The sequence below is a fragment of the Hyaena hyaena genome, unplaced genomic scaffold (genome assembly GCF_003009895.1).
Source record: "Hyaena hyaena isolate Hyena2069 unplaced genomic scaffold, ASM300989v1 scaffold_64, whole genome shotgun sequence".
Classification (NCBI taxonomy): Eukaryota; Metazoa; Chordata; class Mammalia; order Carnivora; family Hyaenidae; genus Hyaena; species Hyaena hyaena.
This window is the reverse complement of record NW_024080698.1, coordinates 4,124,433-4,150,495: the sequence shown is the minus strand read 5'-3', so window position 1 is coordinate 4,150,495 and position 26,063 is coordinate 4,124,433. Positions and strand designations below refer to the sequence as shown.

Here is a 26,063-nt window from a genome sequence, read left to right as displayed (position 1 = left end):
ATGACAGTTACTTTAGTTGTATTCGCGTTTGTTTGAGTAGAACATAAGGGGTCTCTTTTGGTATGCTTAAGAAAATATAGTTGATCATTGAACAGTGCAGGGGTTATAAGGACTGACCCCCTGTGCAGCCAGAAAGTCCACATGTAATCCCCCAAATTTAACTACTAATAGCCTACTGTTGACCTTTTATTGATAACACAGTTAACATATATTTTGTATGTTATATCTTATATAGTGAATTGTTACTAAGTAAGCTAGCTAAAAGAAGATGTCTTTAGAAAGTCATAAGGAAGAGGAAATATGTTTATAATACTGTATTTATTTTTAAAAATTCACATATAAATGGATCCTAGCTCTTCAAACCTGTGTTGTTCAAGGGCCAGTTGTGTTTATATATCTTGAATTACTAAAAAAAAAAAAAAAAAAAAGTCTGTTCACACCTACTTCTCTTTTTGGACTATCCTTCCCTTGATGGTCCCTTCCTGAGCAAGGGTGGTCAACATCCTGGGCCTCCATGTCTCCACCTATCCTGTTCTTCTCCAACTGCATATATTTTCTCATCCTTGGTTGCCTCCCAGTGCACCAACCTCTCCTCGGTGCCCCCAGACAGAACACATCTCATATTCCCATCTGTTTCCTCAATTTCTCTCTTCCTTTGACTCCTTCATCCACAGCAGCCAGCCCTTAGCCATCTGTGAGCATCCCTGACTTGACATCTCAACATTCATAATTCGGTTTATCCCTACCTCCACCAACCCCGATCACTTTCTTTCTCAGTTCCCCCGTCTATCCAGATAAGCTAAAGATCTGAGTTATCAAAAATATTTTAATATGAAAAATACTGAAAAGCCTAGAAAATATACAGAAAAATCACCTTACAATCTTACTGCTTTAAAATTCTGTAAAAAGGGACTTACTTACATTTCTGACCAAGGTGGAGTAAACACACACCACCCTATCTCTCCCACTGATAAAATTTAAAAGCCTTGACAAAATGCATGAAGATGAATGTCAGAGAATTCTGAAAGGCATGTAGGAGCTGGTGAGCTGGGCAGAGAGATCAGGACTCCGAAGACCTCCCTGCCTTGCCTTCATGGCATCAACATCCTTACTGACCCCCGATCCTGTGACTCGACAGCCCTCTTCTCCTGCTCCCCGCTGCCAGCAGCACCAGTCCTCCAGGGCAGAGTTTGTTGGACGTTCCAGGCCCTACTCCATATGAGCGCCAACAGCTAGGCAGCAAGCCCCTTCATGTGGTGGCACAGCATGCAGGTTGGGGCCCTTTGGGTTCTCCCATCACTGCGCCAGGCAAGTGCCAGCAGCAAACTGGAACTTCTAGTCCTGGTGGCTGTGGCAACGGCATCTTTTAGGGCAAAGTTCTTTTAACCCTTCCAGACCTACTCAGATGAGCACCACCTCCACCCATAGCAGCATGTGGGGGTCAGAGTCCTTTGACTCTCTGGACAGCATGCCCACAGACATCTGGTAGTGAAGCCACAGCCCCTCACAGCAGCAGCAACGTGACAGGTTGTGCTTGTGGTGGTCCCGTGGGCTCCTTTCTCTTGCCTCTCTGCCCTGTGGGGTGCTGGTCACTGCAGCACACAGCAGCACAGAGGCTAAACCCTGCTTTTCTAGCTGGAAAACTGTGGGGGTGGAAATCACAGAAGGCAGACACTTTGAGGTAGGGTCATTTCCTAGGTGCATGAGGTTGAAAGCTTGTCTCTGACATGCACCTGGATGAGACTGACTAGAATCAGTACAGCAGAACCTTTGAGAATTTTAATAGGACCGAGTGTGAACATAACACTCAAAATGTCTAGGATACAAACCAAAATTATTCAACATACCAAAGAATTAGGAAAACCTAAATAATTTTCTAAGAAAAACCACCAACCTTGAGGTGATCCAAATATTAGCATTATTAGAAAAAATCTTTAAAGCAACAATTATACCATGCTCTAAGAAGTAAGAGTGAGCACTCTTGAAATGGGAAGATAGAAATTCTCTGCAAAGAAATAGAAGCTATTAAAATAAATATAGACATCTTTGGACAGGAAAACACAGGAACAGAAATAAGATTCATTAGAAGAACTCATTAGGAGAATAGAGAGGACAGAAGAGTCAGTAAACTTCAAGACAGATTAATAGAAAATAGCCTGAGTACAAAAAGGGAAAAAAGCCTCAAGAACTATTGAAACAATATTAAAAAGCCTTAGCATTCATGTCATAGGAGTTCAGAAGGAGAAAAAGATTTGAACAGAATAAATATCTGGAGGAATAGTGACTAAAAACTTCCTAAATTTTTGAAAAACCTGAATTTACAAATCCAAGGAGCTCAGGTAAATTACTTTTGCACTTTTGTTTTGTTTTTAAAACTGTATTTGCATGGGTTTATTTCGTCTTTTCAACAAATGATTCTGGAGCATGTGAACATCCATAAGCAAAAATATAAACCTTGACTTAAGTCTCACATCATGTATCACAATTAACTCAGAAGGGGTTCAATGAGTTAAATGTAAAGTGAGACTATAAGACTTTCAGGAACTTAGGAGAAAATCTTTGGAACATAGGACTAGACAAAGAGTTCTCAGACTTGACACCAAAGCATAGTCCGTAAGAGGAAAAATTGATAAATTTGACTTTGCTGGAATTAAAAACATTTGCTCTGCCAAAGGAGCCATTAAGAGGATGAAAAAAGACAAGCTACAGAATGTGAGAAGATATCTACAAACCACATATCCCACAAAGGACTAGTATCTAAAATATATAAAGCATTCTTAAAAGTCAACAGTACAAAGCCAAGAAATACAGTTAGAAAACAAGCGGAAGACCTGGACAGATATTTCACCAGTGGCAATATACAGATGGCAGATAAGCACGTGAAATGATGCTCAACATCATTAGCCATTAGAGAAACGCCAATTAAGACCATAATGAGGTAGCATTACATACATATTAGAATGGCTGAAACAGAGCTAGTATGATCACACGCTGGGGAGGAGGCAGAGCAACCTAGAGCTCTCATTCATTGCTAGCGGAAGTGCAAAATGGTGCCATCACTTTGGAAAAGTTTGGCAGCTTCTTACAAAATCAAAACTACGCTTACCTTGTAACAGCAATTCCACTTCAAAGTATTTATCATAGATAAATGAAAACTTAGGTTCACATGAAAGCCTGTACATGAATGTTTATGGCAGCATTGTTCATAATCCCCCGAAACTGAGGACACTACAAATATCCTTCAATTGGTCATTCAAACAATGGAATATTACTCAGCAATAAAAAAGAATGAACTTCTGGTACAAACCATGACATCTTAAATGCATATGTTAAGTGAAAGGAGCCAGTCTCAAGAGATTAAAAAACATATTATTCCATTTATATAACATCTGAGGCAAAAATACAGAGACAGAACAGATCTGTAGTTGTCGGGGGCTGGGGATAGAGGTAGGGTCCCTACAAAGGTATGGCATGAGAGAATTCTTTGGGGTATTGACATTGTTCCATATCCTATTTGTGACTTTTTACAAGAATCTAAGCGTGTTAAAACTCTATAGCAAAAATGAATTTTGCTCCACGTAAATTTTAAAATAATCTCTTAAATGATAAAAAAATGACAGTGGCCTCCTTTCCACCCATTCCGAACCTCTCAAATCTCATCCACAGAAGGAACTACCACCAGCTCTTTCCCATGCCAGTAGCAGTCAGAGCTATATCAGTATGAACATACAGATAGAGGTACATGAAACCCCCTTCCTTTTTTTTAATCACAAAAATGCTATACATGTTGGCTCACAATTTGATATTTTCACTCCATAGTAAGACATAGGCCTCTTTTCTGATCAGAATGAGTTATTTGACCTCATTCCTGCAGTCCTTTAAAGGGCTGCATAGTACCTGTATCATATTTTATTTAACCATGCCCCACTGAAGGGCATTCTGAGTGTGTTGAATTTTTTTTTTTCCTTTGATGCAGTAACCATTCTTGTCTACTTTATCTCTATGGAGTTCTACTGTTCCTTCGGTAGGATAGTTCTTTTTAATTTTTTTAAATTTCTTTTTGAGAGAGGGAGAGAGCGAGCAGGAGAGAGACAGAGAAAGGGAGCCAGAAGATCCACAGCAGACTGTGCTAACAGCAGAGAGCCCAATACGGGGCTCAGACCCATGAACCATGAGATCATGACCTGAGCTGAAGTCAAACGCTTAATGAACTGAGTCACCCAGGCGCCCCTAGATTTTTTTTTTAATTCAAGTTCATTAACACATAGTATAGTCTTGGCTTCAGGAGGAGAACCCAGTGATTCATCTCTTAGACGTGACACTCAATGCTCCTGTAAGACAGATTCTTAAATGTGGACTTTCTGGCTCAAGGCCATGTACAATTTTAATAGACAGCTTCAGATTGCCCCTCCCTCACCCCTGATGAAGGTAGTACCAATTTATACCTCTCTGCACAGATGAAAAAAACAGTTTTTGGTTTTTTGTTTTCACTCTGATGGATGAAAAATGTCGTTCTTGGTCAGCAGGTCCTGGCCATCTTAATGTGAAGTGTCCTTATCCTGCCCCCACATCACCTCTCTTCATCTTTAACCCAATGCCCCCAGCACTTCTCTGCAACTCTCTCTTCCCAGGTCTGGGTCTAACCATGGAGCTTTCCTCTTTAAAACTCTCCGTGCCTTCCTAGGGAAGGCATTTAGGGCTTTGTAGATCCTGGCCAAGGTCGACATTTCATTTCAGCCTTCCTAAGTTCGCCTGCCGCTTGTTCACTTCCTTTGACATCTCCAGCCCTACCCCTGTCACTATCTTCCCTTGGCACTCTGCACACACCCCTGCTTGCCCTGAATGCACTCTGTGGTCCTGAACTCAATCTTAAGCCCGCTGAGAATATCCACATTTTTGTTTCTCTCTGTGGAGTATCCATACCTAGGAGTCTTGTGGCCGACAGTGGGTCCCCCACAGAACCCGCCATGGTTTGCATGACCAGGTACAAGGGCAGGGGGCTGGGTGGTAAGATTGAAGAGTATGGGTTTGGAGGTTTTACTCCAAGGTCCACCTTTCAGGGGCTGTGGGATTCTAAGCAAATGAGTTTCTTAACCGCTGAGTCTTAATTTCCTCCTTTGTAAAGTGAGGTTATTAGTAATGCACAGGGCAGCAGAAGCCTTGTAACTGTAAAATGTGATGCAGTTTCCAACAGTACAGTCATAATTTCCTGAGGGTGTACCAAAATATCCTCATCTGAACTGCATAGAACAACAGTATATGGGAATGGGATTCTCTCTGTCCCTGGTTAAACTGATGGGGAGAATAATGCATAGATATGAGAACCCAGGGAGAGCACTTGTGCAGAATATTGTGGGGAGTCCTGGACCACCCCCTACCTCCCTGAGAAAATACAGGGACCCTGAGAGGGGAGAGGAAGATGGAGGATTTGCAGAACACTTTCTTCCAGGAGCACAGCTACAGTTCTGTGAGCTGCCAGCTCAATGGGGTGGGGCCAGGGGTCCTCATTGTCCAGAGTCTACAAAGGAGCCTTCTGTGGGACTTCTGGGAGAGCTGGTCAGGTGTGCCCTGCAGCTGGGCAGTGCTGAACTAAGGCCACCCCGGTTGCCACATATAACATACCTGTGCTCCCAGAGCCCTGCCTAATGGAGAGGGCAAAGGGGCACAGCAGCAGGAGTGGAGGGGGAGCTGAATCACAGCCAGAGAGGTGCAACTGCAGCTGGGCATCCCTGGCTGGGTCTCAGACACCTGCCAGCCCCAGATTGGATGGGGCCCACTGAGGCAGTGGCAGGAGCCAGTCACAGGAGAGCCCTGCCTATTTTCCCCACCTTTCCTCCTTCCCAGACCCTAAGCACTTGGGAAAGGAGCTCCCACCCCAGCTCAGGCACCCTGCATTCAGGGGAACAGGAGACTTAATACTGACTCAACCCAAAGTCTACATTTTATTCTGAAGTGACCACAGTGACTGCTAGGACCTGAGAATGACAAGGCAGATATTGAGAATCTTCTGGTTCTATCTGGGGCAGGGTGATGGACTGTAAGAGATCAGGGTCACACTGTGCTTTGCTCTGTCTAAAACCTGCCAGCCTAGTATTCAGGTTCCTGCACCCTCCTAGGGTGTGGAGGGGCAGTGCCCCCCACTGTCCATCCACCATGCTGGTGCCACTTAAGAGTGCACGGCAACACTTTCTCCAGGGTAGCCATGAACCTCATGCAGGACTGACATCCTCTGTGCACTTATCCCAGGGCTCAGTATGGTGGGAGAAGAGTGGGCTTGAAGAGGGACGACAGCATCTTCATGACAGAAGTGGGTGAGTGTTCTTCATGACAGAGTGGGCAGAGGGTGCCGAAAGCCTGAGCAGTGAGACCATAGTTGAGGACTGTGTGGGCATCATTGGGGTGGCCTTGGGAGTAGATGTCCAGATACAAGGCAGGGGACACTGGCTGATTTTAGGAGGGGAGAATTCACCAGATCCTAGAGCAGTGATGGGGTGGGGGAGAGGGCAATGGCAGGGAATCAGCCCAGTTCCAGAAATGGACCAGTTGGTCAGACGGATGCTCTGTGTAGCCAGAAGGCAACATCGTGGCTCCCTCAGGCTGAAAGTTTTGAGCAGCATTGAGATCATTGTGCAATGACCCCCAGTGCTGGCCGCAAATCGTGGTCACCACCCCCTCAGGTTTAGGTTGATGAGTGCAGGGTGAGACCCGGACAATGGGAGTGTTAAAGACTCTGCAGGTGATTCTAAAGTGTGGCTAGCTTGAGAATGCCTGTTCTTGGGCATCTCTTTCTCAAACTTAGAGATGTTTGTGAATCTCGTTAAAATGAAGATTCTGATTCTAATGAGAACAGTACTGTTGGGGTATGGACCAACATTTGAGTAGCAAGGATCTAGGTCTGTGTTAACCAATATGGAACTGTTAGTCTCAAGTGTCTGTTTATGTTACTTTATTTTTTTAAGTAAACTCTCCCCCCAGCATGGGACTCAAACTCACGACCCCCAAGATCAGTCACATGCTCTACTGACTGAGCCCACCAGTATCTCCAGCACGTGACTATTTAAATGTAAACGTAAATGAGTTAAAATTAAATTTCAAACTTCTGCTCCTCAGTCACACCAGCCACATCTCAAGGTCTCAGCAGCCCCATATCTTATGGCTAGCTGACAGCACAGAGATCATTTTCATCACTGCAGAAAGTTCTGTCGGATGGCACTCTTTTGGAGGAAGTAGCATCTTTCTGACACCCTGTAAGGGTTGTGCTCTGTGCTCTTCCCAAAAATGTGCCTGCTGTCAAAGCACCATAACACTTTCACCTATGTGTGTGTCTCCCTCACTACATCAGCTTGCTGTCAAAACACTGTAACACTTTCACGTGTGTGTGTGTGTCTCCCTCACTACATCAGCCTCCCTTAGGGTCTGCAGTGGATTTACCTACCACTTATACACACTCCATATACAGGTAAATAATGACAATAATAGTTCTTTTGCACTCACTAAGTGCTAAGACTCATGTCAAATGTTTTACATTTTAATTTCCAACAACAATCCTATTTTATAAATGAGAAAGCTGGAACTTAGGCCAAAGAACTTGCCCAAAGGAACATAGCAGGTAAACTGTGGAGGGGAGTGTGGAGCCTCGAGACTACCTCTGCAGCCAGACTATCTTCACTGTTGTGCTGTATTGTGGTGGTTCTCAAGTGGAGTCAGCTTTGTCCCCCAGCAGACACTTGGCAGTATCTGGAGACATATTTGATTGTCGTGATTGTGGTAGGAAGGAGACACTACCAGCATCTAGTGGGCAGAGGTAAAACATACTGCAGTGCACAGGAAACCCCCCAGCAACAAAGCAGCATCCAGCCCCATGTCTCAGTAGGGCCACGGTTGAGTAACTACTGTTTGCCACTCGGTGCCAGGTTATAACGGGAAGCAAACGGTATATGGGAAAGTTGTGGGGTCATACTCGTTACTATGAGAGGGCGTGTGATGCGGTGAATGAAGACTAGAGGAAAGACCTGTGTTTGGCAGTGTGACCCTCGACAAGTCCTTTACTCCATGAGATTCTGTGTTTCTGTCTCTGAAATGGGGATTGAAAGGAGGGTTGTGAGGGTCATTAAGGATATGGTATTGTTCTGAAAATCAAGACTGAATAAACCTGAGCTATAAACATTTCTTGGGTGGGGAGAAGTTTCCCTACCTGATCAGGGGAGTGAAGGACGGCCCAGAGGTAATAGAGGAAGGAAAATCTAAGCCCTTGGACAAGGGCCATCCCTCAAACTAATTGCTTGTTCTCCGGTGACCACTTGAGAAAGATCTTGCAGAATTCCAGCTGCCCCTGGAGATCCACAAAGAATCCAAGGTGAGGTGTTTGTGTACATTTTGAATTATAACAGAGTGCCATGTAATGTAATAGTTTTGCTACGTTTTCTCCATCGTCTGCTGTAGCTCAAAATTATCTTCAAATTAACAGTGCCTTTCCATCCGCATATCCTTGTAAGGTCCCTGTTATATTACCTGGCAGGTACGAGACAAAAGCTGTCTCCAGGCTCAGAGATGGACTTTGGTTACTCCCTTCTGCTTAGAGGCTGTTTTAATTGCACAGACAGTGGCGGTTGAGCAAATGGACTTTGAATCCAAGCTTGTGTTATCATGACTCTGTGCCCTTCAGCCTGCTTCTGGCTTCCTGGGTCTCCACTTTGAGATGCAGGGATCAGGCTGGGCAGCTTGGGAATGTCTGCCAGCCTTTACGTACGAAGTGCTGGGAAGTAGCATCTGAAGTTCAGCAGAGAGCCTGGCAAAGCATCGAATGCCTGGGGCGCCCCCAATAATTGTGTTTGCATGTGACCAGGTTCCCGACCTCACACATCCAAATCCAAATACAATTCACACATTCATTTTTTTGTTAATGTTTAGGTTTATTTTTTTAGTTTATTTATTTATTTTGAGAGAGAGAGAGAGCAGAGGAGGGGCAGAGAGAGGAAAAGAGAGAGAATCCCAAGCAGGCTCCACACTGTTAGTACAGAGCGTGACATGGGGCTTGAACTCATGAGCCATGAGATCAATGACCTGAGCTAAAACCAAGAGTTGGAGACGTAACCAACTGAGCCATCAAGGTGCCCCAACATGCACTGATTTCTGTTTATAAATACATTGCTTTTTCACAGATTTTGCCTATGAGCAACAGAGTCCTAAAGCAGTTATAACTAGTGCTATAACAACAACAAGGAAAAAAAAAAAAGCAGGCAGACCCCAGGCCCTCAACTGCAGAAAAGACTCACATCAAATCCCACTGTGGAGGCCTGTACAAATCCTTGCCCTGGGACAAGGACTGACCACTGTCCCCTGGTGAATATGCTGTGACATTGGGAAACCTGACTCCATCGGCCTTTTCACCAGGACTGAATCACCTATCCAACTGTGACTTCATTATCGGTGTTGTTTGACCCAGTGTGCTCTGCCTGGGTGAGCAAGTGTGAGATGCTCCATAGAAACTGCCCACGATACCAGGATAAAGGACACAGTCTTGGCCCTCACAGGCTCTCACCACTTATGATAGAAACAAGCGACCAGGACCATTTAAAACCACAGTGGCATTTTTTCCCCACTGTCACAGGCATTTAAAGATAGAGAAGCAATCTGTAGGTCTGAAGGTGGGTTTCAGGATCTGGGGTAAGGAGGAGACCCTGGCAGCGCCTCCTGACCTTGGAGTAGGGAAAAGCGGTAAGGACAGTTTGACCCCTGTGACCAGGAAAGAGGCTTTCAGACACAGTAGTTGTCCGCCTTCAGTAGCTCTGTTTTGCCATGGGACTGTGAAGGGAGCATTTAGAGAGGCAAGTCCTCTGCCCTTGCTGATTTGTAGGGTCTTATTTAGGAGAGGAAATGGAGGAGGAAGGATTCAGGATACTCCTTCAGAGGGTGGAGGGAAGAGGGAGATTGGTTGGGTGATGGAGGACATGAGTAGAAGAGGCAAGTGGGCCAAGGCCCTCTGTGTGCTTTTGAGGGCTGAGGGGAAGTGAAGAGAAGGGGGAGCTTCTGCTGATGAGGGAGAGGGCATCCTTGGGAGAACCTCACTCCCTCTGGCAGTAGCCTTGCCTAACTGTAGTGTGGATACAGCTCCATGCTGCAGTCTTGCCTCGTTTCTGTATTTTGATAGAGAGCCGGACTTTTCTTCCTGGTTGCTATCCAAGCACCAAGTGAATGAATCCTGGTTATCTTAGAGTCATTTTTGTGGGTTGTTTTTGGGGATTTTTTTTTTTTTTTTTGCTTTTTACTGAAGAGCGATACATGTGCAGAGAAACACACAGATCATATGTGTGTAGGTCAATGAATTTTCAAACACCGAACACACCAGACAAGAAACAAAATGAGACTAGTACCACAGAGGCTTCTCCTGCCCCCTGCCAACAAGCTATGGCACTCATTCCTGGACTGTGGGACATGTGCTAGCTGTTGAAGGATCCCTTGATTCCTGATTGTCCTTGCAGGGGAGCCCATGTGCAGTGCACTGGAGAGATGTGTTAGATTAGAAACAGCCTTCCTATCTGTAGACTCAGCACTAGCCACAGAGCCTTGTGCCTCGTGGGTACTCATCAGGTACAGTTGATTCTCATTATGTGTAGTAGTTATGTTCCATAAAGTTGCTGTTAACAGTGAACTAGTGAATACTGAACCATTGCACCTAGAAGAAAGATGGAGTAGAAATCAGAGCTAGTGAGCTCTGATTACAACATTTTGTCAACTGATCAGTACATGTCCTTGTTTTATGTGTGTTTCTGTTTAAAACACTGTATTGTATGTATTGTTGATTATCATCCCATTCACAGCCAACAAGACTGAAACTCACGCCTGAATGAAGTTCATTTGGCACACGTATTTTCTCTGTGACGCACCTAAGAGTCTTCTTGGTCAGGAACACCAGACAGCACTTTAGCACTAGACATGTGGGCCATTTTACAGTAAAATCACCCCAGAACCCCCCACAAAAATGCAAAAAATGCAGTAACGCCAAGTATATCTCAAAAAGGCCATTTGTTCACAGTATGAGAGCAGAAACAGGAAAGAAACAGAGTCCCATCAGCTGGGACCATGCTTGCCCAGAGACTCAAATTTTTCACTTCTCTGCATGTGTCTGTAAATGACCATGACTGCTCACAAGAACTGGTGTGGGCATTACGAATACATTATAGCAAGTAGGCAAATTCACAAATATGGAATCTGTAAACAGTGAGGACTGACTGTATTCGTTGAATGGGAAAGGTAGGAATAGCAATTAGTTTAATCTGGAGGTGGAAATAGAACACAGCCCATCGCACATCATTCAGAATGGGAGCTTGCTCTTTGAAAAGCCCTCACTCCCCAAACGCTCACCACAGGTTTGAGACAAATGCTGACACAAGAGTTAAAAGCCCAAGTTCCACTGTAAGATCACACAGTCTGACTCATGGAGAGAACCAGCAAAGACCGACTGCAGACTTTGCTAGCATGTATTGATCAGGGGCTGTCTGTGTAAGCTGAGACAGATAGTCGCTCAATAAATGCTTAATGAAAACACCAAACCCTCAGCTTTCATATAGGAAGCCTGGCATAGGAGTGCCTGGGTGGCTCTGTAGGTTGAGCATCTGACTCTTGGCTCAGATCATGATCTCACAGTTTGTGAGTTCACCCCCTGTATCGGGCCCTGTGCTGACAGTGAGGAGCTTGCTTGAAATTCTGTCTCCCTCTCCCTCTGCCTCTCTCCTGCTCATTCTCCATCTCTCCTCTCAAAAAAATATAGTAAAAACAAACAAACAAATAAATAAAACAAACATTAAAAAAAAGAGGAAGCCTGACATAAACCCTTAATTTAGGTGAGGTCTCACATGTCCCCAGAGCCCAGGACCCCAACCCCACTTCAGCAGTCCCCTTAGTGTGTGTTTACACACCTCATCGCCTCCATGTAAACCAGGGCCGCGGCAGAGGACCTGGAGGGGAGGCAGAAATGGAGGATGTTTGCTGTTATTGAAACACCCAGGCACTGTTCTGGCTTCAGCTAATTGTGACAGATGTTAATGATCTATGCATGTTAGATCAGAAATCATAGAGCGTAAACCCAGGCTTCTCCTTCCACAAAGAATGTTTTGAAAAGCTGGGAATGAGCCATTGATACATATTTTTAAGCTATTTAAAATGACAGTGTAATGGAAAAAGATTCAAAGGAGCATGCCAGAGTGTTAGCACAGCTCTCCTGGGTTGTTGATTTATGGGAAACTTCCTTTTCCTTCTTTACAGTTTCATCTGTTTTCTGAATTTGTACCTTGTACATGTGTACTTTTATAAACAAGAAAAATGCTTTGTGAAGGGAAAGAGATTCTTAAAAATTGTGGTTCCAGAAATTTTCAAGAGGTGTAAGAATCCTGCCATCCTGCTGTGTGTTGGATTAGGGCATAGACTTGCTTTATTTTTCTCAGCCAAAGGGCAGGAAACCCTGGTAATGTACATTGTACAGCTCATTGCCTCTCACCCAGAAGACAGTCATCACGACAGCTCCCACCTTCCAGACTCAGCTGTGTCCTGCACGTTACATGGGGTGTAGACCACTGTTGGAGTCTCAGCCTCAACCCCTCAGTGGGTCATTATAGAAGTCTTTCTGAATGAAAGAAACAGTACTTCAAGGCTGAATTGTAATAGGCACCAAAAAGGAAAAACAAAAAACAACAAAAAATAAACCATCACTGACCAGCAAGTCAAAATGAAGTAAATGAGAGGCATCTGTCTCACAGAGGGCTGGTTAAATATATCTCTAGAAGTAGTTAAACACTGAGGATTTTCTGAATGGTTAATTTTATGTCTTCTTGTATACAAATAGCTTGGTTAAAATGCCAAATGTGTGTCCAGAAACTGTGTGGTTTTCTTCCCCATTGTATTAGAGTTGTGTGTGAGGGAGTGTTTTCAAAGTGATATACGTGGTAGGCTCCTGGGAAGACAGAAGAAAATTGGGCTGCCATCTTGGGCGATGTGTAGTTGCATCAGGACCTGCCTGTCAGCCAGCTGTCCACAGGGCATAGTGTCTACAGGGAGGAGCAGAGTGCTATTTATTCTAGAGTGTGGTTTTGGTGGGCACTGGGTTACTTGGACCAGACTCCTCCTGACATGGTCTACGTGGTGGCCTTGTTCAGACCTTGCTGGCCCTCCCCAGTCCATGCAGGGCACAGCAGATGCAGAGATGGCCAGGACTGGGCCCCTGCCCTGATGGTGTGGCTCATGAGGAGACCAGGACACACAGAGCATCAAGAGTTAGTCTGCTTGGACCATCACAGATCATGTCCTCTGGAACCAAGAGTCAGTCTGGTCACCTTGGCCCAGCTAAAGGCTGGTGGACATCGCAGGGCTTGCTTCTGTTTTCTTATCATGGGAGAGGACATTGGCAAAGGGCTCACTGGTCTCCACCATGTCCTGGCTAGGATTTGACCAAAGTCTGCATCTCTTCTCAAGTGGGACTAACAACAGCAAAATAACACCAGCACCCTTTGCAGGGCAGCTCACTCTTTAGCTTACGAGATGCCAGGCACTGTGCTAAGTGCCTTCCGTGGGTTATATCTCATTACATCTTCACCATCACAAAGGAGTGTAAATAGCATGTGATCTGCAGTCTGCAGTCACATTAAAAGAGGTACACACTGCTTCTTTCCTCATTTAACACTGAAATTGAGTCACAGAGAGATTCTGGAATTTGCCCCCAAACACCTCAGCCCGAGGCCTTAATCTTAGACATGGAGGCCCCAGGGCCACATCAGTAGCTGCTCCGTTTCCTGGCCCCAGGGAGGAAGTAGTCCTCATCACCACAGCCTACTGAACCAACCACAAGAACAAACTCTCTTGGAAATGAATGCTTGAACAATAAATACACTTTTCAAACCAAACCCTTGAAGAAGGAGAGCACGTTAAGAAGAAAGAAAGAATCTGGAGAAAATCTCCCCCTTTGACAGAATCATATCCTCAAAATAACAACAAAAACATTTTTCCTGATCAAAAGTTGTCCTCATGCGAAATTAACTTATTTAGGGCAAACATTGTGGCTGTTAGAGCTTCCTGCATCGAAAGCATTGTATCTTCCAGAAGTTTTACTCTACATATGTTGTACAGCAGATCAAATTTGCTATCTTCCTTTCCAGGGGAGTTGTGTTTGGGGGCGTCCATCTCTTTCAGACTCTCCGTAAAGGAAATCACACAGATACAGACATGAATCAGTGGTTTCCTGTGCGTGAGAAATGCTCCGTGAGAAATGCTCCTGGGCTGTTCATTGCAAACCCAGGCACACCCGACTGCTTAAAAACCTGTTGTCAAGTGGGGAGGAGAAATTGAGATGTCAGAGCCCTTTTGCCAAATCCCCAGAAGATTAAGGCTGTCTGTGTGTTGAGGCAGAAAGGAGTAAACAAAGGAGTGTTTTCAACTCCTTTTATTTAATCTGCTGCCACATCTATATTTGCCTGGGATAAATGACATTTTGAACGTGTTTAATCTCAGAAGCTTTTTTATGGCCAAACCTTGACCCTGAATATTCATGCAGTAGAGGTAGCACATAGTAAGGTCTTTGGCACCTGAGACCTGCCTTATCCTACACATTACCTGTGTCTTTACTCCCCTTCCCCCCACCCCCTGTGCAGCATGGCACACACCCCATAATCGTTACCCCTGCCGTGGCACCATGTGCAGGGGTGACGGGGGTGCAAACCAGAGTGGCCAGCTGGGCCTTCTGCCACAGAGCAGAATGGATCCTCGCCTAGCCGCTCTGCCTGGGCTCACCTGGCACAGGCACTTTCAAGCGGGCTCCGTGAGGCTCTGGGCGGAATCCCAGGTCTCTCTGAATCATGATAGGAAGCTTAGTGGCCCTTCTCCCTCCTTCCTGTTGTCTGGAATTTCATCTACTATTCCTGTGCCCTCCATCCATGAGGCCTGTCCTGGACTGTCCTATGAAAGGGTCTGGAGGCTGTCAGGGTCCCTCTGGCCCACTCACATTCCTGACAAGGAAGAAAACGGCGAGGAAAGAGCACTGAATACAAGGAAAGGCCACCACTCAGGGAAAAGAAGTAGGAACCAAAGAGAAATGGTTGCTGAAAGATCTCGGCCATATGCCTGGCCCAGTACTTGGTGACACTGCCGTTGTAGGTTGCTCGATACCACGCTGGCACAGCAGGGCATGGGTGCAGCGATCACTCTGTCCCATGAGCCTGCCTATGAATGCCTGACACAGGTGTGCACACTCACACACAAAGTACAGCTGCCCACTGAAAGGCAGAGCCGAGGCCAGTGACCTTCTCTGCTTGTGAAGAAATCTGCCAGCATGCTCTCGATGCAAGGAAAGAAGAAAAGCCACCTCTCGCCAAGTGGAACCTAGCTGTGTTGTTTCCAAGACCTCAGTTCCTGTGACCAAACTGGACAGGATAGGATTTGCCTCTGGACCAGTAAGCTATTAGCCTTGAATCTGATCCAGGAGGGCCCTCAGCCTCGGTCTGCCTTTGGAGTCCCCAGCCTTGCTGTAGGCCTCTTTTATTTTATTTTATTTTATTTTATTTTATTTTATTTTATTTAATTTATTTTATTTTATTTTATTTTATTTATTTTATTTTATTATTTTTGAGAGAGAGAGAATCCCAGGAGGGACAGGAGAGAGAGAGGGACAGAGAGAGAGAGAAGTAGGGCTCACCTGAAACGGGGCTCAAGCTCACCAATGTGGAGTTTGAACTAATGAACTGTGAGATTGTGACCTGAGCCCAAGTTGATTGTTAATGACTGAGCCACCCAGGCACCTCTGCTGCAGGCTCTGATCAGCACAGTCCCCAGGAATGCTACATAGTCCCTGTTCTGTATAACCTTTTCTAGTGAGTTTTTAAATACTCTTTTTGGCCCAACTAGGGTATAGGAATTCATCAGAGCTGCCTTGTGCCCTCGTGGTGAGAGTGACACGTGTGTCACTTCCCCACACAGACCTGAGGGATGGAGAGCCAGCCAGAGCACTGGGAGATGCTGGGCCCCCTTGGAATTTTGCAGCTGCCACTCAGCCTCTAGGTTAAAACTCAGGATGAAAAGAATCTCTCTGTGTATCCTTAGTCTTGACAGAATTATTCAGAATATTCTGTTGACTGAGGTAATGAGATTAAACCCATAGTGAAATCCCTCTCTCCAGTCAGCCTGTGCTGTGGCAAAGGCTCCTGAGCAGCACGAGTTGGGCAGAGCGGGGAGGATGGCCCCACCAGACAGCTCACTCTGGCCACAATCAAACAGAGGACACGACTGTCACTGAGTGTGAGGAAGAGATCAAAGGAGAAGCGGAAAGAAACCATTTTAAGAAAAAAGTTAAAAGTCCAGGGGCGCCTGGTTGGCTCAGTCAGTTAAGCATCTGACTTCGGCTCAGATCACGATCTCACGGTTTGTGAGTTCAAGCCACATGAGGCTCTGTGCTGTTGGCGCAGAGCCTGCTTCAGATCCTCTGTCCATCCTTGCCCTCTCTCTCTCTCTCTCTGTCTCTCTCTCTCTCTCTCTGTCTCTCTCTCTCTGAAAAATAAAAGTTAAAAGTCCAGAAAGACCATGAGGACTCCCTGGAAGGAGAGATTGAGATTAAGGTAAGAGAAATGCAGACTTTCTGTAAATAAACACCTTCTGCGTGCCAGGCAATCACTGGGTTCTCCAGACAAGAGATAAAACGTAAAATAACATTGTAAATGAGCTAATATTAGGACACTACATGGTGCATAGTCTGTGGAGTGTGTCTGTTAAATAAGTAAGATGTTCTAATGACCAAAAGCATATATCGGTGAGGCAAACTTTGAACCAAGCAGTGGGGTAAATCTCTTAAAAGAGTCACAGAAGGATTAGGAGGAGAGCATGTTCATCTAGGCTGATCAGAGCAGGCTTCATGGAGGAGGCAGCATCTGGGCAGATCGTTCACAGGCAAGCAGGGATGATTCTGAAACAGGATCGAAGGATTCTAATCCCTGGTCACCTCTTGGACTGTGGCCACAGCCTCCCTCCTCACCTCACAGCCTCCTATCCCTCCCCAGTCTGACTTCCTCTCCACACAGCCTCCAGAGTGTACCCTTGGTTCAAACCCCAGGGCTCCCCATTATGGACAAGAAAAGGGCCAAGAAGACCCTTCTCAGTCTGCCCCTCTCAGCCAGCCTGCCCATAGCTCTGCCTCTGCCCCCTCCACCTGAGAGGCCTTTCCTTGCCCCTCTACGCAGCCTGGAAGGTTCCTTCTCCAGGTCCCAACCCAGACAGCGCCCCACCCACCAGCTACCAGTGTTAGGCCCTGCGCGCCCCCAGCACTTTGTAAACTGTAGCATCTTCCAATTTCCACCACAGTTGCTTGTTTGCGTTTAGTCTCCCCCACTAGATTTTGAGAGTTTGAAAGAACAGACAACTGGCTGTTTATTTTTCCACCTTAGCATTTAGCACAGTCCTTCCACATAGCAAATGCCGAAGGGGGGGCGGGGGGGAGGAAGGATTAAGGGAGGGAGAAGGAGGAGAGCAGAAGTGTTGAGACCTGGCTAGTAGGAACGATTGTACATTTAGAAGTAGCCTGGACAGATCTGAGTGTTGAAACCAAGTGTGGAACAAAGAGAACATTTTGGAGAAGAAGGGATGAAGGCTGAGGGTCAGGAACAGGAGGATTTCCCAGGTTTAGGAGCAAGAGTCCAACAGGGCTCCGGGGGAGGCATGCCCAAGGAGGACAGGCCTCCCAGGCAAGGTTAATGCAGCTCCATCAGTATGCGGGGTAGAGCAGGGTGGGAACAGGGAGAGCTCAGGATATATGGTTCGGTGGTTGGGTGCAGAGAACAGCACCCTTGTTGTGGCCGGGTCAGGCATCAGCTGGAGAGACAGGCAGAGGCCACTGGAGGTGGAGGGCGGAGGAGAACGGAGGACTGGGGCTTCAAGGGGATGGTGAGGCTCAGTGGAGACCGTTCTTTCCAAGCTGTAGGAGACCCAAGCACTTTGCAAAGCAGCAGAGAAGAGGTCAGATGCCAGGGAGAGCCTGAAGAGGCAAGAAGGGACAAGGGATGAAGGAAAGAGAGAGAGCAGGGCTCCCTGGGGACCGGTAGTGTGGAGGCTGCAGGAAGCAGCCAGCAGAAGAGTGGGAGCCATTCCTGGCTGTCCAGTCCAGGGCGAGGTCAGTGTGTGAAGCCAGAAGCTCTCTCAACTCTGACGGGAGACTGTAGGTTGCAGAGCAGTGGCTCCTGTCCCCCGCCCCTCTTGGTGACCGGGAAGCTGAGAGAAAAAGACTGCAGCTTAAACTGGAGACAGAAACAAGAACAAATAGAGTAATATCCTATCACATCAGAGCCAGGGGTGGTATATGTTAAGCCACCAAGAATGAGATGTCATCCCAGACATCTGCATGCATTGCTGTGACATGGGCCCTGCCTTCACCTTGCTGACCAAGGTGCCCTGTGTAGAAGGGAAGGCGGTGAGGGGCCAGGGGCCAGGCATATGGGGATATACTTCTGTCTTTGTATTGTGTGCTAGCAGGCAAACGTTCAGAAAGGCAGGCTCATGGGGAACCTTCAGATTTAGTGTACATGGTTTTTTTTTTTTTAATGTTTATTTTTGAGAGACAGTGAGCAAGAGAGGGGGAGGAGCAGAGGCAGAAGGAGACAGAGGATCCAAAGTGGGCTCTCTGCTGTTAGCACAGAGAGTCCATGCAGGGCTTGAACTCACGAACCATGAGATCATGACCTGAGCCGATGCTACTTAACCAGCTGAGCCACCCAAGCACCCTGGGTTCAGTGTACTCACGCCTGTGAGAAGCCACTATTTAAGTCATAGGTTTCCTTGAAGAAAGTAAGCTTGCTTCTTTTTTCTGTGGATAAAGATAATAAATTTCCATCAAAGAAAATATGAAAATACAGAAGAATTAAAAAGAGGGACCTACAGTGTTACCTTTGACAGATAAGTACTGTGGACATGGAAGAAAATTCAACAAAACATTATGGTTTTAAAGGTGCTATTTATAGGGGCGCCTGGGTGGCTCAGTCGGTTAGGTGTCAGACTTCAGCTCAGGTCATGATCTCACAGTTCGTGAATTCAAGCCCCATGTTGGGCTCTGTGCTGACAACTCAGAGCCTGGAGCCTCTTTCAGCCCATCCCCTGCTCACACTCTATCTTTCTCTCTCTAAAAAATAAATAAACATTTAAAAATTTTTAAATAAATAAAGGCACTGTTTCTGTTCTCTCTCTAGAATATTAAGGAAACCAACTGTGGTTAGTTTTGGTGTCACGCTGCACAAAAGGAGGGTTATGCTTACAATTAAAAAAAAAAAAAAAGAAAAGAATAATAGTGTGTCTTCAAAACTCCCAAGAAAATCAGGGATCACATAGTATGTACTAGCCCAAAATGCCAGGCTTATATTAAAGTAATCTTATTTATGTATTTATTTTTATCTCATTCCAGGAAATATCCCGTGGGAGGAATGTGGCTTTAAAATGTGCATATAGGAGCAGTTGCTTTAATTTTGTGTGGCTCAGACTAGAGGAGCATCATCCCTTTGATGCATCTTTACATGAGAAAACCAAGTCCCCTGAAGAAAACCAATAGTCTCACCAGAGAAGCTCCCAGACCCTCTCTCTTTCTCCCGCACACACCCTGGCCTCCAGCTCCTCTGTGCAGTGTTCTCTGTGTGGGAGAAGCTGAAGGTGAGACTGGACAAGGGCTGGGCTGTTTTGCATAACCTTGTGTCTTTACCCACAGAGAAGGGTCTGCCTCCCGCAGCCGAGGGCCAGCCTGCACCGCCCTGGATCACCATCGCTCGACAGAAGCGGCGAGGGACCCCGGACCAGCTCCCTAACCAGGAAGACAAGCCTGGGGTCCGCACCCTGAAGTCCGAAATAGGAAAGCAAGCCAAGGTACCCGAGAAAGCCCAGGTGCTTAGAGCAAACGCTTTCTGTCTCTCTAGATAGAAGGGGGGCCCAGCACCCCACACATTCTGTATGTTCATTACTGAGAACCTTGCCTGTGACGATTGCTGTGATGCTCGAGACCCTTGCTTGTGATGTCTGCCCTCAGTGTGAGCTGGGATGTTACAAGTGGGTGGGTAGATCACCCTGCCTCCTAGGCAACACAGCTCAGCATCTGGAGAAATGAACCAGGGTTAAAATAACTTCTCAGTTAGAAGCGAGCATGGTGACCCATGTCAGCAGCTCCATCTCGGCTCTTTGCACGGTAATGGACGAGCCCTGCTTTTGCTGCCATGCTCACCACCTGCTGGGGCTCCTTGCTCCTCACCTAGGGCTGCAGGGCCAGAACCTGGGTCTCCACTTTGTACTCTGCACTGGAACAGCTTTCTCAACCCCAAGCATCTATGCTCCCAAACAGGACAAGACCCACAGCTTCTGTGTTCCCCTGATAGCCGCCACGATAAACCCATAAGCATGTTTCAGCCATGTGAGGAAATGAGCCCGAGCCTGCAGTAGCACCTGCTTTCCTTCGTTTGAACCCAAACCTCCTTCGTACCCATCCTTGAAACCCTTCATGCAGGGTAAGGGAATTTCTAAAGCAAATACGAAACAGGGGTTTTTGTTTGGGGCATCCATGTTCATGCCGGGTCTCAAAACTATTTCCAAACAATTCACTGTGACTTTTATTTTTATTTTATTTTTAATTTTTTTAATGTTTATTAAAACAATTTTTTTGGTTTACATTTATTTATTTTTTAGAGACAGAGAGAGACAGAGCACAAGTGGGTGAGGGGCAGAGAGAGAAGGAGACACAGAATCTGAAGCAGGCTCCAGGCTCTGAGCTGTCAGCACAGAGCCTGATGCAGGGCTCCAACTCACAAACCATGAGATCATGACCTGAACTGAAGTCGGACACTCAGCTGACTGAGCCACCCAGGCACCCCTCATTGTGACTTTTAAATGGAATCCCTGCCATCTGACACATGGGGCTGACGCCACATGTGGGGACAGGGCAGAAGCCATGATGCCTGTATAGGCTTAGAAGGCCCCACACTCACCTAAATCTGAAATTCTAAAGGCTCCTCTCAGCAAGGGCACAAATCAGAGCTCTGCTAAGAAAGTGCCAGTGGCACAACTCAGCAGAGAAGTTCTATGGCCCACTGTCGTTGGTTATGTTTGCCCCCTCTTGGAATGTCTGGTTACCAAACAGCGAGTATCTCTCTTGTGTCCCAATAGGAGCCCATGAAGCAAGCTGACTTTGTCCGCAGCAAGTCTTTCCTGATGGCTCCTGCCAAGCCCACTGTGGACCGGAGGCAGGGGACAAAGCTCCGCCTCCAGGAGGGGCTGCAAAGAGGAATCTCCTTGTCCCATCAGAACTTGGGTATGAAACCCGCAGGCAGTACCAAATACAGTAAAACCTTGTTGTGCGAGCATAATTCGTTCTGGGAACGTGCTTGTAACCCAAAGCACTCATATATCAACGCAAATTTCAAGAACCATTGGCTCAGTTGTGATCATGTAATGTTCGGCATCACGTACTACTTGTATTGCAAGACATCGCTCGTTTATCAAGTTAAAATTTACCAGAAACGTTTGCTCATGTTGCGGAACACTCAGAACACTCGCAGAACAATTTACTCACAATCCAAGGTTTTACTTTGAAATACGTTTCCAGGATTGGTCTTGCTTTTCTTGATTTCTTTCTTTAAATTACTTTGCCACATTGATTTTTTTAAATGGCTTTTACTGAGATGTCACTTCCACACCATAACACTCACTCATTTTAAGCATACAATTCAGCGAGTATATATTGACAATAAGTATATATTTACCAACTTGTACACAACTGTCACATTCTAATTTTAGAACACTTCCTTCACCCTAAAAGGAAACCTCATGCCTATTTATAGTCATTCACTGTTCCCAACCCCAGGGCTAGGTAACCACTAATCTACTTTCTGTCTCCATATACTTGCCCTTGGGGACATTTCTTATAAATGGAGTCATAAAATATGTGTTCTTTTGTAGGTGGCTTCTTTGACTCAGCATAGGGTTTTTTTCATCTCTGCTGTCACATGTATCAGTAGTTTTAAATTGATTTTTAATTGTGGTAAAATACACACAACAAAATCTAACATCCTAGCTATTTTTAAGTATACAGGTTGTCAGTGTTAAGAATATTGGCACCATTGTGCCAACCGATACCCAGAGTTCCTGCAGTTTTATTCTGAAAGTTTCTCTCACCTCACTGCATTGCTGGAACCATTTTGAGCTTGCTGTTTTTAAGTCTTTTTATCACATAAATTATTCTCTGCTTAAGTCTTCTTTACGTGTTTACACATTAATGGATTTTGTGTTTGAGACCACAGCTAAGACCTTGACGTATATTTTAAAGAAACACAAGAGGCTTAAATGGAAATCCAAACTCATTTCTCGTGTTTCTGTTTGTTTTGTCTTCTTTCCAGCAGCTCAGTCTGCAGTGATGACGGAGAAAGAATTGCATCAGCTGAAGAGGGCCAGTTATGCCAGTGCAGATCAGCCATCCTGGATGGAACTTGCCAGAAAGAAATCTCAAGCTTGGAGCGATATGCCCCAAATTATAAAATAGGCTGACAGCCTGCTGCTAAAGAATGCCCACTACCTTGACAGGTCACTTACTTAAAAACTGCCAGTAAATCAAGGCAAACAAACTGTGAAACTGAAGAGTGATTTTATCATCAAGTCATGGGAGAGCGAGCCTGGGGAAGAGGAAGGAACCAGGCCAACAAAGACAGACACACAGCCACAGTCCTGGGCCAGAGGTGCCCTAAAACAAGAGCACCATTGAAAAGGGCCAGGACCAAGGTCCTGTGCCCAAAGGTATGAATGTGAGTCTTTGAGAACTGCCTTGATAAAGAGGGCTCGGACAAGTGAGCAGTGAAAGCCTAAGTCGGAAGCGCCTGCAAGGTCAAAGGGGAAAGTCTTCCAGGAGGACGTGTGTCTGTGCTTCCACCTGAGACCAACTTGTGTCTCCGGGTGTGGTCTTGCCTGTGGATCCTGTCTTCTTTCAATGTTTACTATTAGGCATGACATTTTTGGTAAAACAGGGATGCCGTTTCCAAGAGCAGCTATTAAACAGTTTTCCCGAAGACAGTCACTCGAAGAAGGAGCAGAAGGAACATGGCCGGGTTCATCAATTCGTAGACTGTTTCCAAAAATAATTTTTAAACTTTTCCACAAGGCATCTGTGTCTTTAACCATTGCACAATGCATTGCCTGTTCAATAAAAGGTTTCAAACATGCCTCTGTCCTATGTGTAAACGTTCTTTCTACTCACACTCGGAGAATGTCCTCCAGCAGTGAGTGAAATGCGATGTGTGGAGTTTCGGTTAATATCTGTATCATTCAGAGTCTCAGTTGGGTTTGTTTGGGGGGTTGGGTTTTTTGAGATTCTTTTTTCCAATAAAATTTTCAGTGTTTATTTTTGGAAATCAGAAGATAATGTAGAGGTTTTTTTTTCTGTCTTCATCTACTTGGTGCAACATATTAAGAACATAAAATTTCTGAAAAAGTTGTAGTTCTTTAACATCTGATTAATCTAACCTGCATATTTCTACCGAAAACTGGGTTATCAGTGTATTAGCCAGGATGACCAATGAATGTAGAATGTGGAAAGGCCAGCAAAGGAAGAGCGTATATTTAGGAACTCAGAATTGTGTCTCAGTTATATAATACCTCTATTTTAAAAAATATTTCCAACTTGTTCCTTTGAACAAGCTCATCTTCATAGGAATATGTGTGGCTGGGGGCATTTGGCCACCAAAATCAGTAAGATTTTATAGAAATTATAAATTGGTTTTTGGTTTTATACACCCTGAGTTCTACTTTTATTGTATTCTCTTTCCTGGTGAGTACTTATTTTTCTAGCTGTTAGAACTGCCCGTGATCAAGTCTGCCGTTATTGAAAAAGCCCCAGGATACCTCTTTTTTTCCTAACCAAATTGATTTATTAATTTCATTCTCTTAGAGAATATCAATACTGAATGCCATGGTGAATGTGTGCTCTAAATAAGAACTCTGTTCATCTCTAGTTGCTCCAAAAGCTCAGACATGAATAGTTTTAACTAGAAAAAAATTTTGGTGGCTGTGATTACCCCAAACCATCACTTCCCCTATTAGCAGAACATTTCAGATGAACAATTTCGAGGCAGTGGATTTCACCATAAGATTAAAAGCATTTGGTTCAGTATTCTTCAAATAGAGGTTGATATTCTCTGTGTGTTTCAGGACTTGGTCTCATTCTCTCTCGTATCTGGTAAGTTTTAGAAGGGTATAGATTTTTAAGACACCGAGAGAATTCACTTGGGGGATGGCTCTGTGGCTTCTACTCCCCTGCATGAAAGTTGTGATATTCTGCCTAACAAGAGAAACTGAGACAGTGATGAAAATATGGAGATGCCATGTGAAGTCTAGAGTGGCCATGGAGATGGCAGTCTGCAGGGAATTGCCAAACTTGGTTTTCCTAAGAAGAAAGAGTGAACAATTACTGAGTGCCTCCTGTGTGCCAGGCCCTGCTCTGGGTGCTTCATGTATGTTATTTGTAATTCTCTCTACAATCCTATGGGAATAAGTACTTATCTCCACTGTAGATGAGGAAACTGAGGCACATTAAGGTTATGGTCACCTGTACAAGATCTCACAACAAGTGAGCACCTAGTAAATGATTCTAGTCTTTCAAGCCTACCATTCAGTGATGTCCACATTTATTTTTTATCTTATTTTAAAGAGAGCACAAGCAGGGTAGAGGACAGACAGAGAGAGAGAACCGTAAGCAGACTCTATGCTCAGTGTGGAGCCTGATGCGGGGCTTGATCCCATGACCCTGGGATCATGACCTGAGCTGAAATCAAGAGTCGGATGCTCAACTGACTGAGCCACGCAGGGGCCCCTCCCCATTTTTAAAAAGCATTAGTGTGGTGAGTTTGTGTCCTCAAAAGCATAATATAGACAAGGGGGCTCTGAGCTTGACCTTGAGGAATCTTAGGTGGCGGTAGATTGAATGTTTGTGTCTCCCCAAAATTCACGTAAATCCTGATGCCCAGTGTGATGGTATCAGGAGGTGGGATCTTTTGGGAGGTGATTAGATCTTAAGGGTAGATCCTTCTTGAATGGGTTTAGTGCCCTTATAAGAAAGAGTGTTCCCAGAAATCTCCCTGCTCCTTCTCCCATGTGAAGACACATTAATAAGATGGCCTTCTATGAACAAAGAAGAGGGCTCTCATTAGATACTGGATCTGCCAGTGCCCTGACCTTAGACTTCCCAGACTCCATGCACATCAGTGAGAAAGACATTTCTACGGTTTACAAACTACCCAGTTTACGGTATTCTGTTACAGTAGCCATAACAGACTAAGACATGTCCTGGAGACAAGCACACACTGCATGATGCGTCCCTGGGTGACCGCATTCACCTTTACCCTTCAATTCCTAAGAGGGACTGGAGAGAGTATGAGGGTTCTTTTCTTTCTTAATTTTTTTTTTTTTTTTTTTACAAATAGTTTATTATCAAATTAGTTTCCACATAACACTCAGTGCTCATACCCAAAGTGCCCTCCTCCATGCCCCTCCCCCCTTCCCCCCCACATCCATCAGTCCTCAGTTTTTGTCAGCATTCAAGAGTCTCTCATGGTTTGCCTCTCTCCCTTTCCCCCACCATTTCCCCCCTTCTTCTCCCCCTTGGTCCTCCGTCAAGTTCCTCCTAATCCTCCTATACGTGCAAACATGATATTTGTCCATCTCTGCCTGACTTATGTCGCTCAGCATAACACCCTCAAGGTCCATCCATGTTGCTACACATGGCCAGATTTCATTGTTTCTCATTGCCATGTAGTATCCCATGGTATAGATAAACCACATCTTCTTGATCCATTCATCTGTTGATGGACACTTAGGCTCTTTCCATGTTTTAGCTATTGTGGAGAGTGCTGCCATGAACATTGGGGTACAAGTGCCCCTACGCATCAGCATTTCTGTATCCCTTGGGTCAATTCCTAGCAGTGCTATTGCTGGGTCATAGGGGAGTTCTATTGTTAGTTTCCTGAGGAACCTCCACACTGTTTTCCAGAGGCGCTGTACCAGTTTACATTCCCACCAACAGTGTA

The 26,063-nt window shown here is 45.4% G+C and overlaps 1 protein-coding gene across 3 annotated transcripts in view; it reads left to right on the top strand.

The window, feature by feature from the left end:
- The window catches only part of CRACDL (CRACD like), a 144,220-nt gene extending 121,016 nt beyond the window's left edge, over window positions 1-23,204 (top strand). For 2 of the 3 annotated variants that reach the window (XM_039232383.1, XM_039232382.1), the window contains exons 8-10: window positions 19,718-19,890; window positions 21,160-21,304; window positions 22,389-23,204. In XM_039232383.1, coding sequence (XP_039088314.1) covers window positions 19,718-19,890; window positions 21,160-21,304; window positions 22,389-22,531 — 461 coding nt within the window. In that variant the 3' untranslated portion in view covers window positions 22,532-23,204. The remainder of the gene's footprint in view (window positions 1-19,717; window positions 19,891-21,159; window positions 21,305-22,388) is intronic. The other variant, XM_039232384.1, reaches the window with a different exon arrangement.
- The last annotated feature ends 2,859 nt before the right edge of the window (window positions 23,205-26,063 follow it).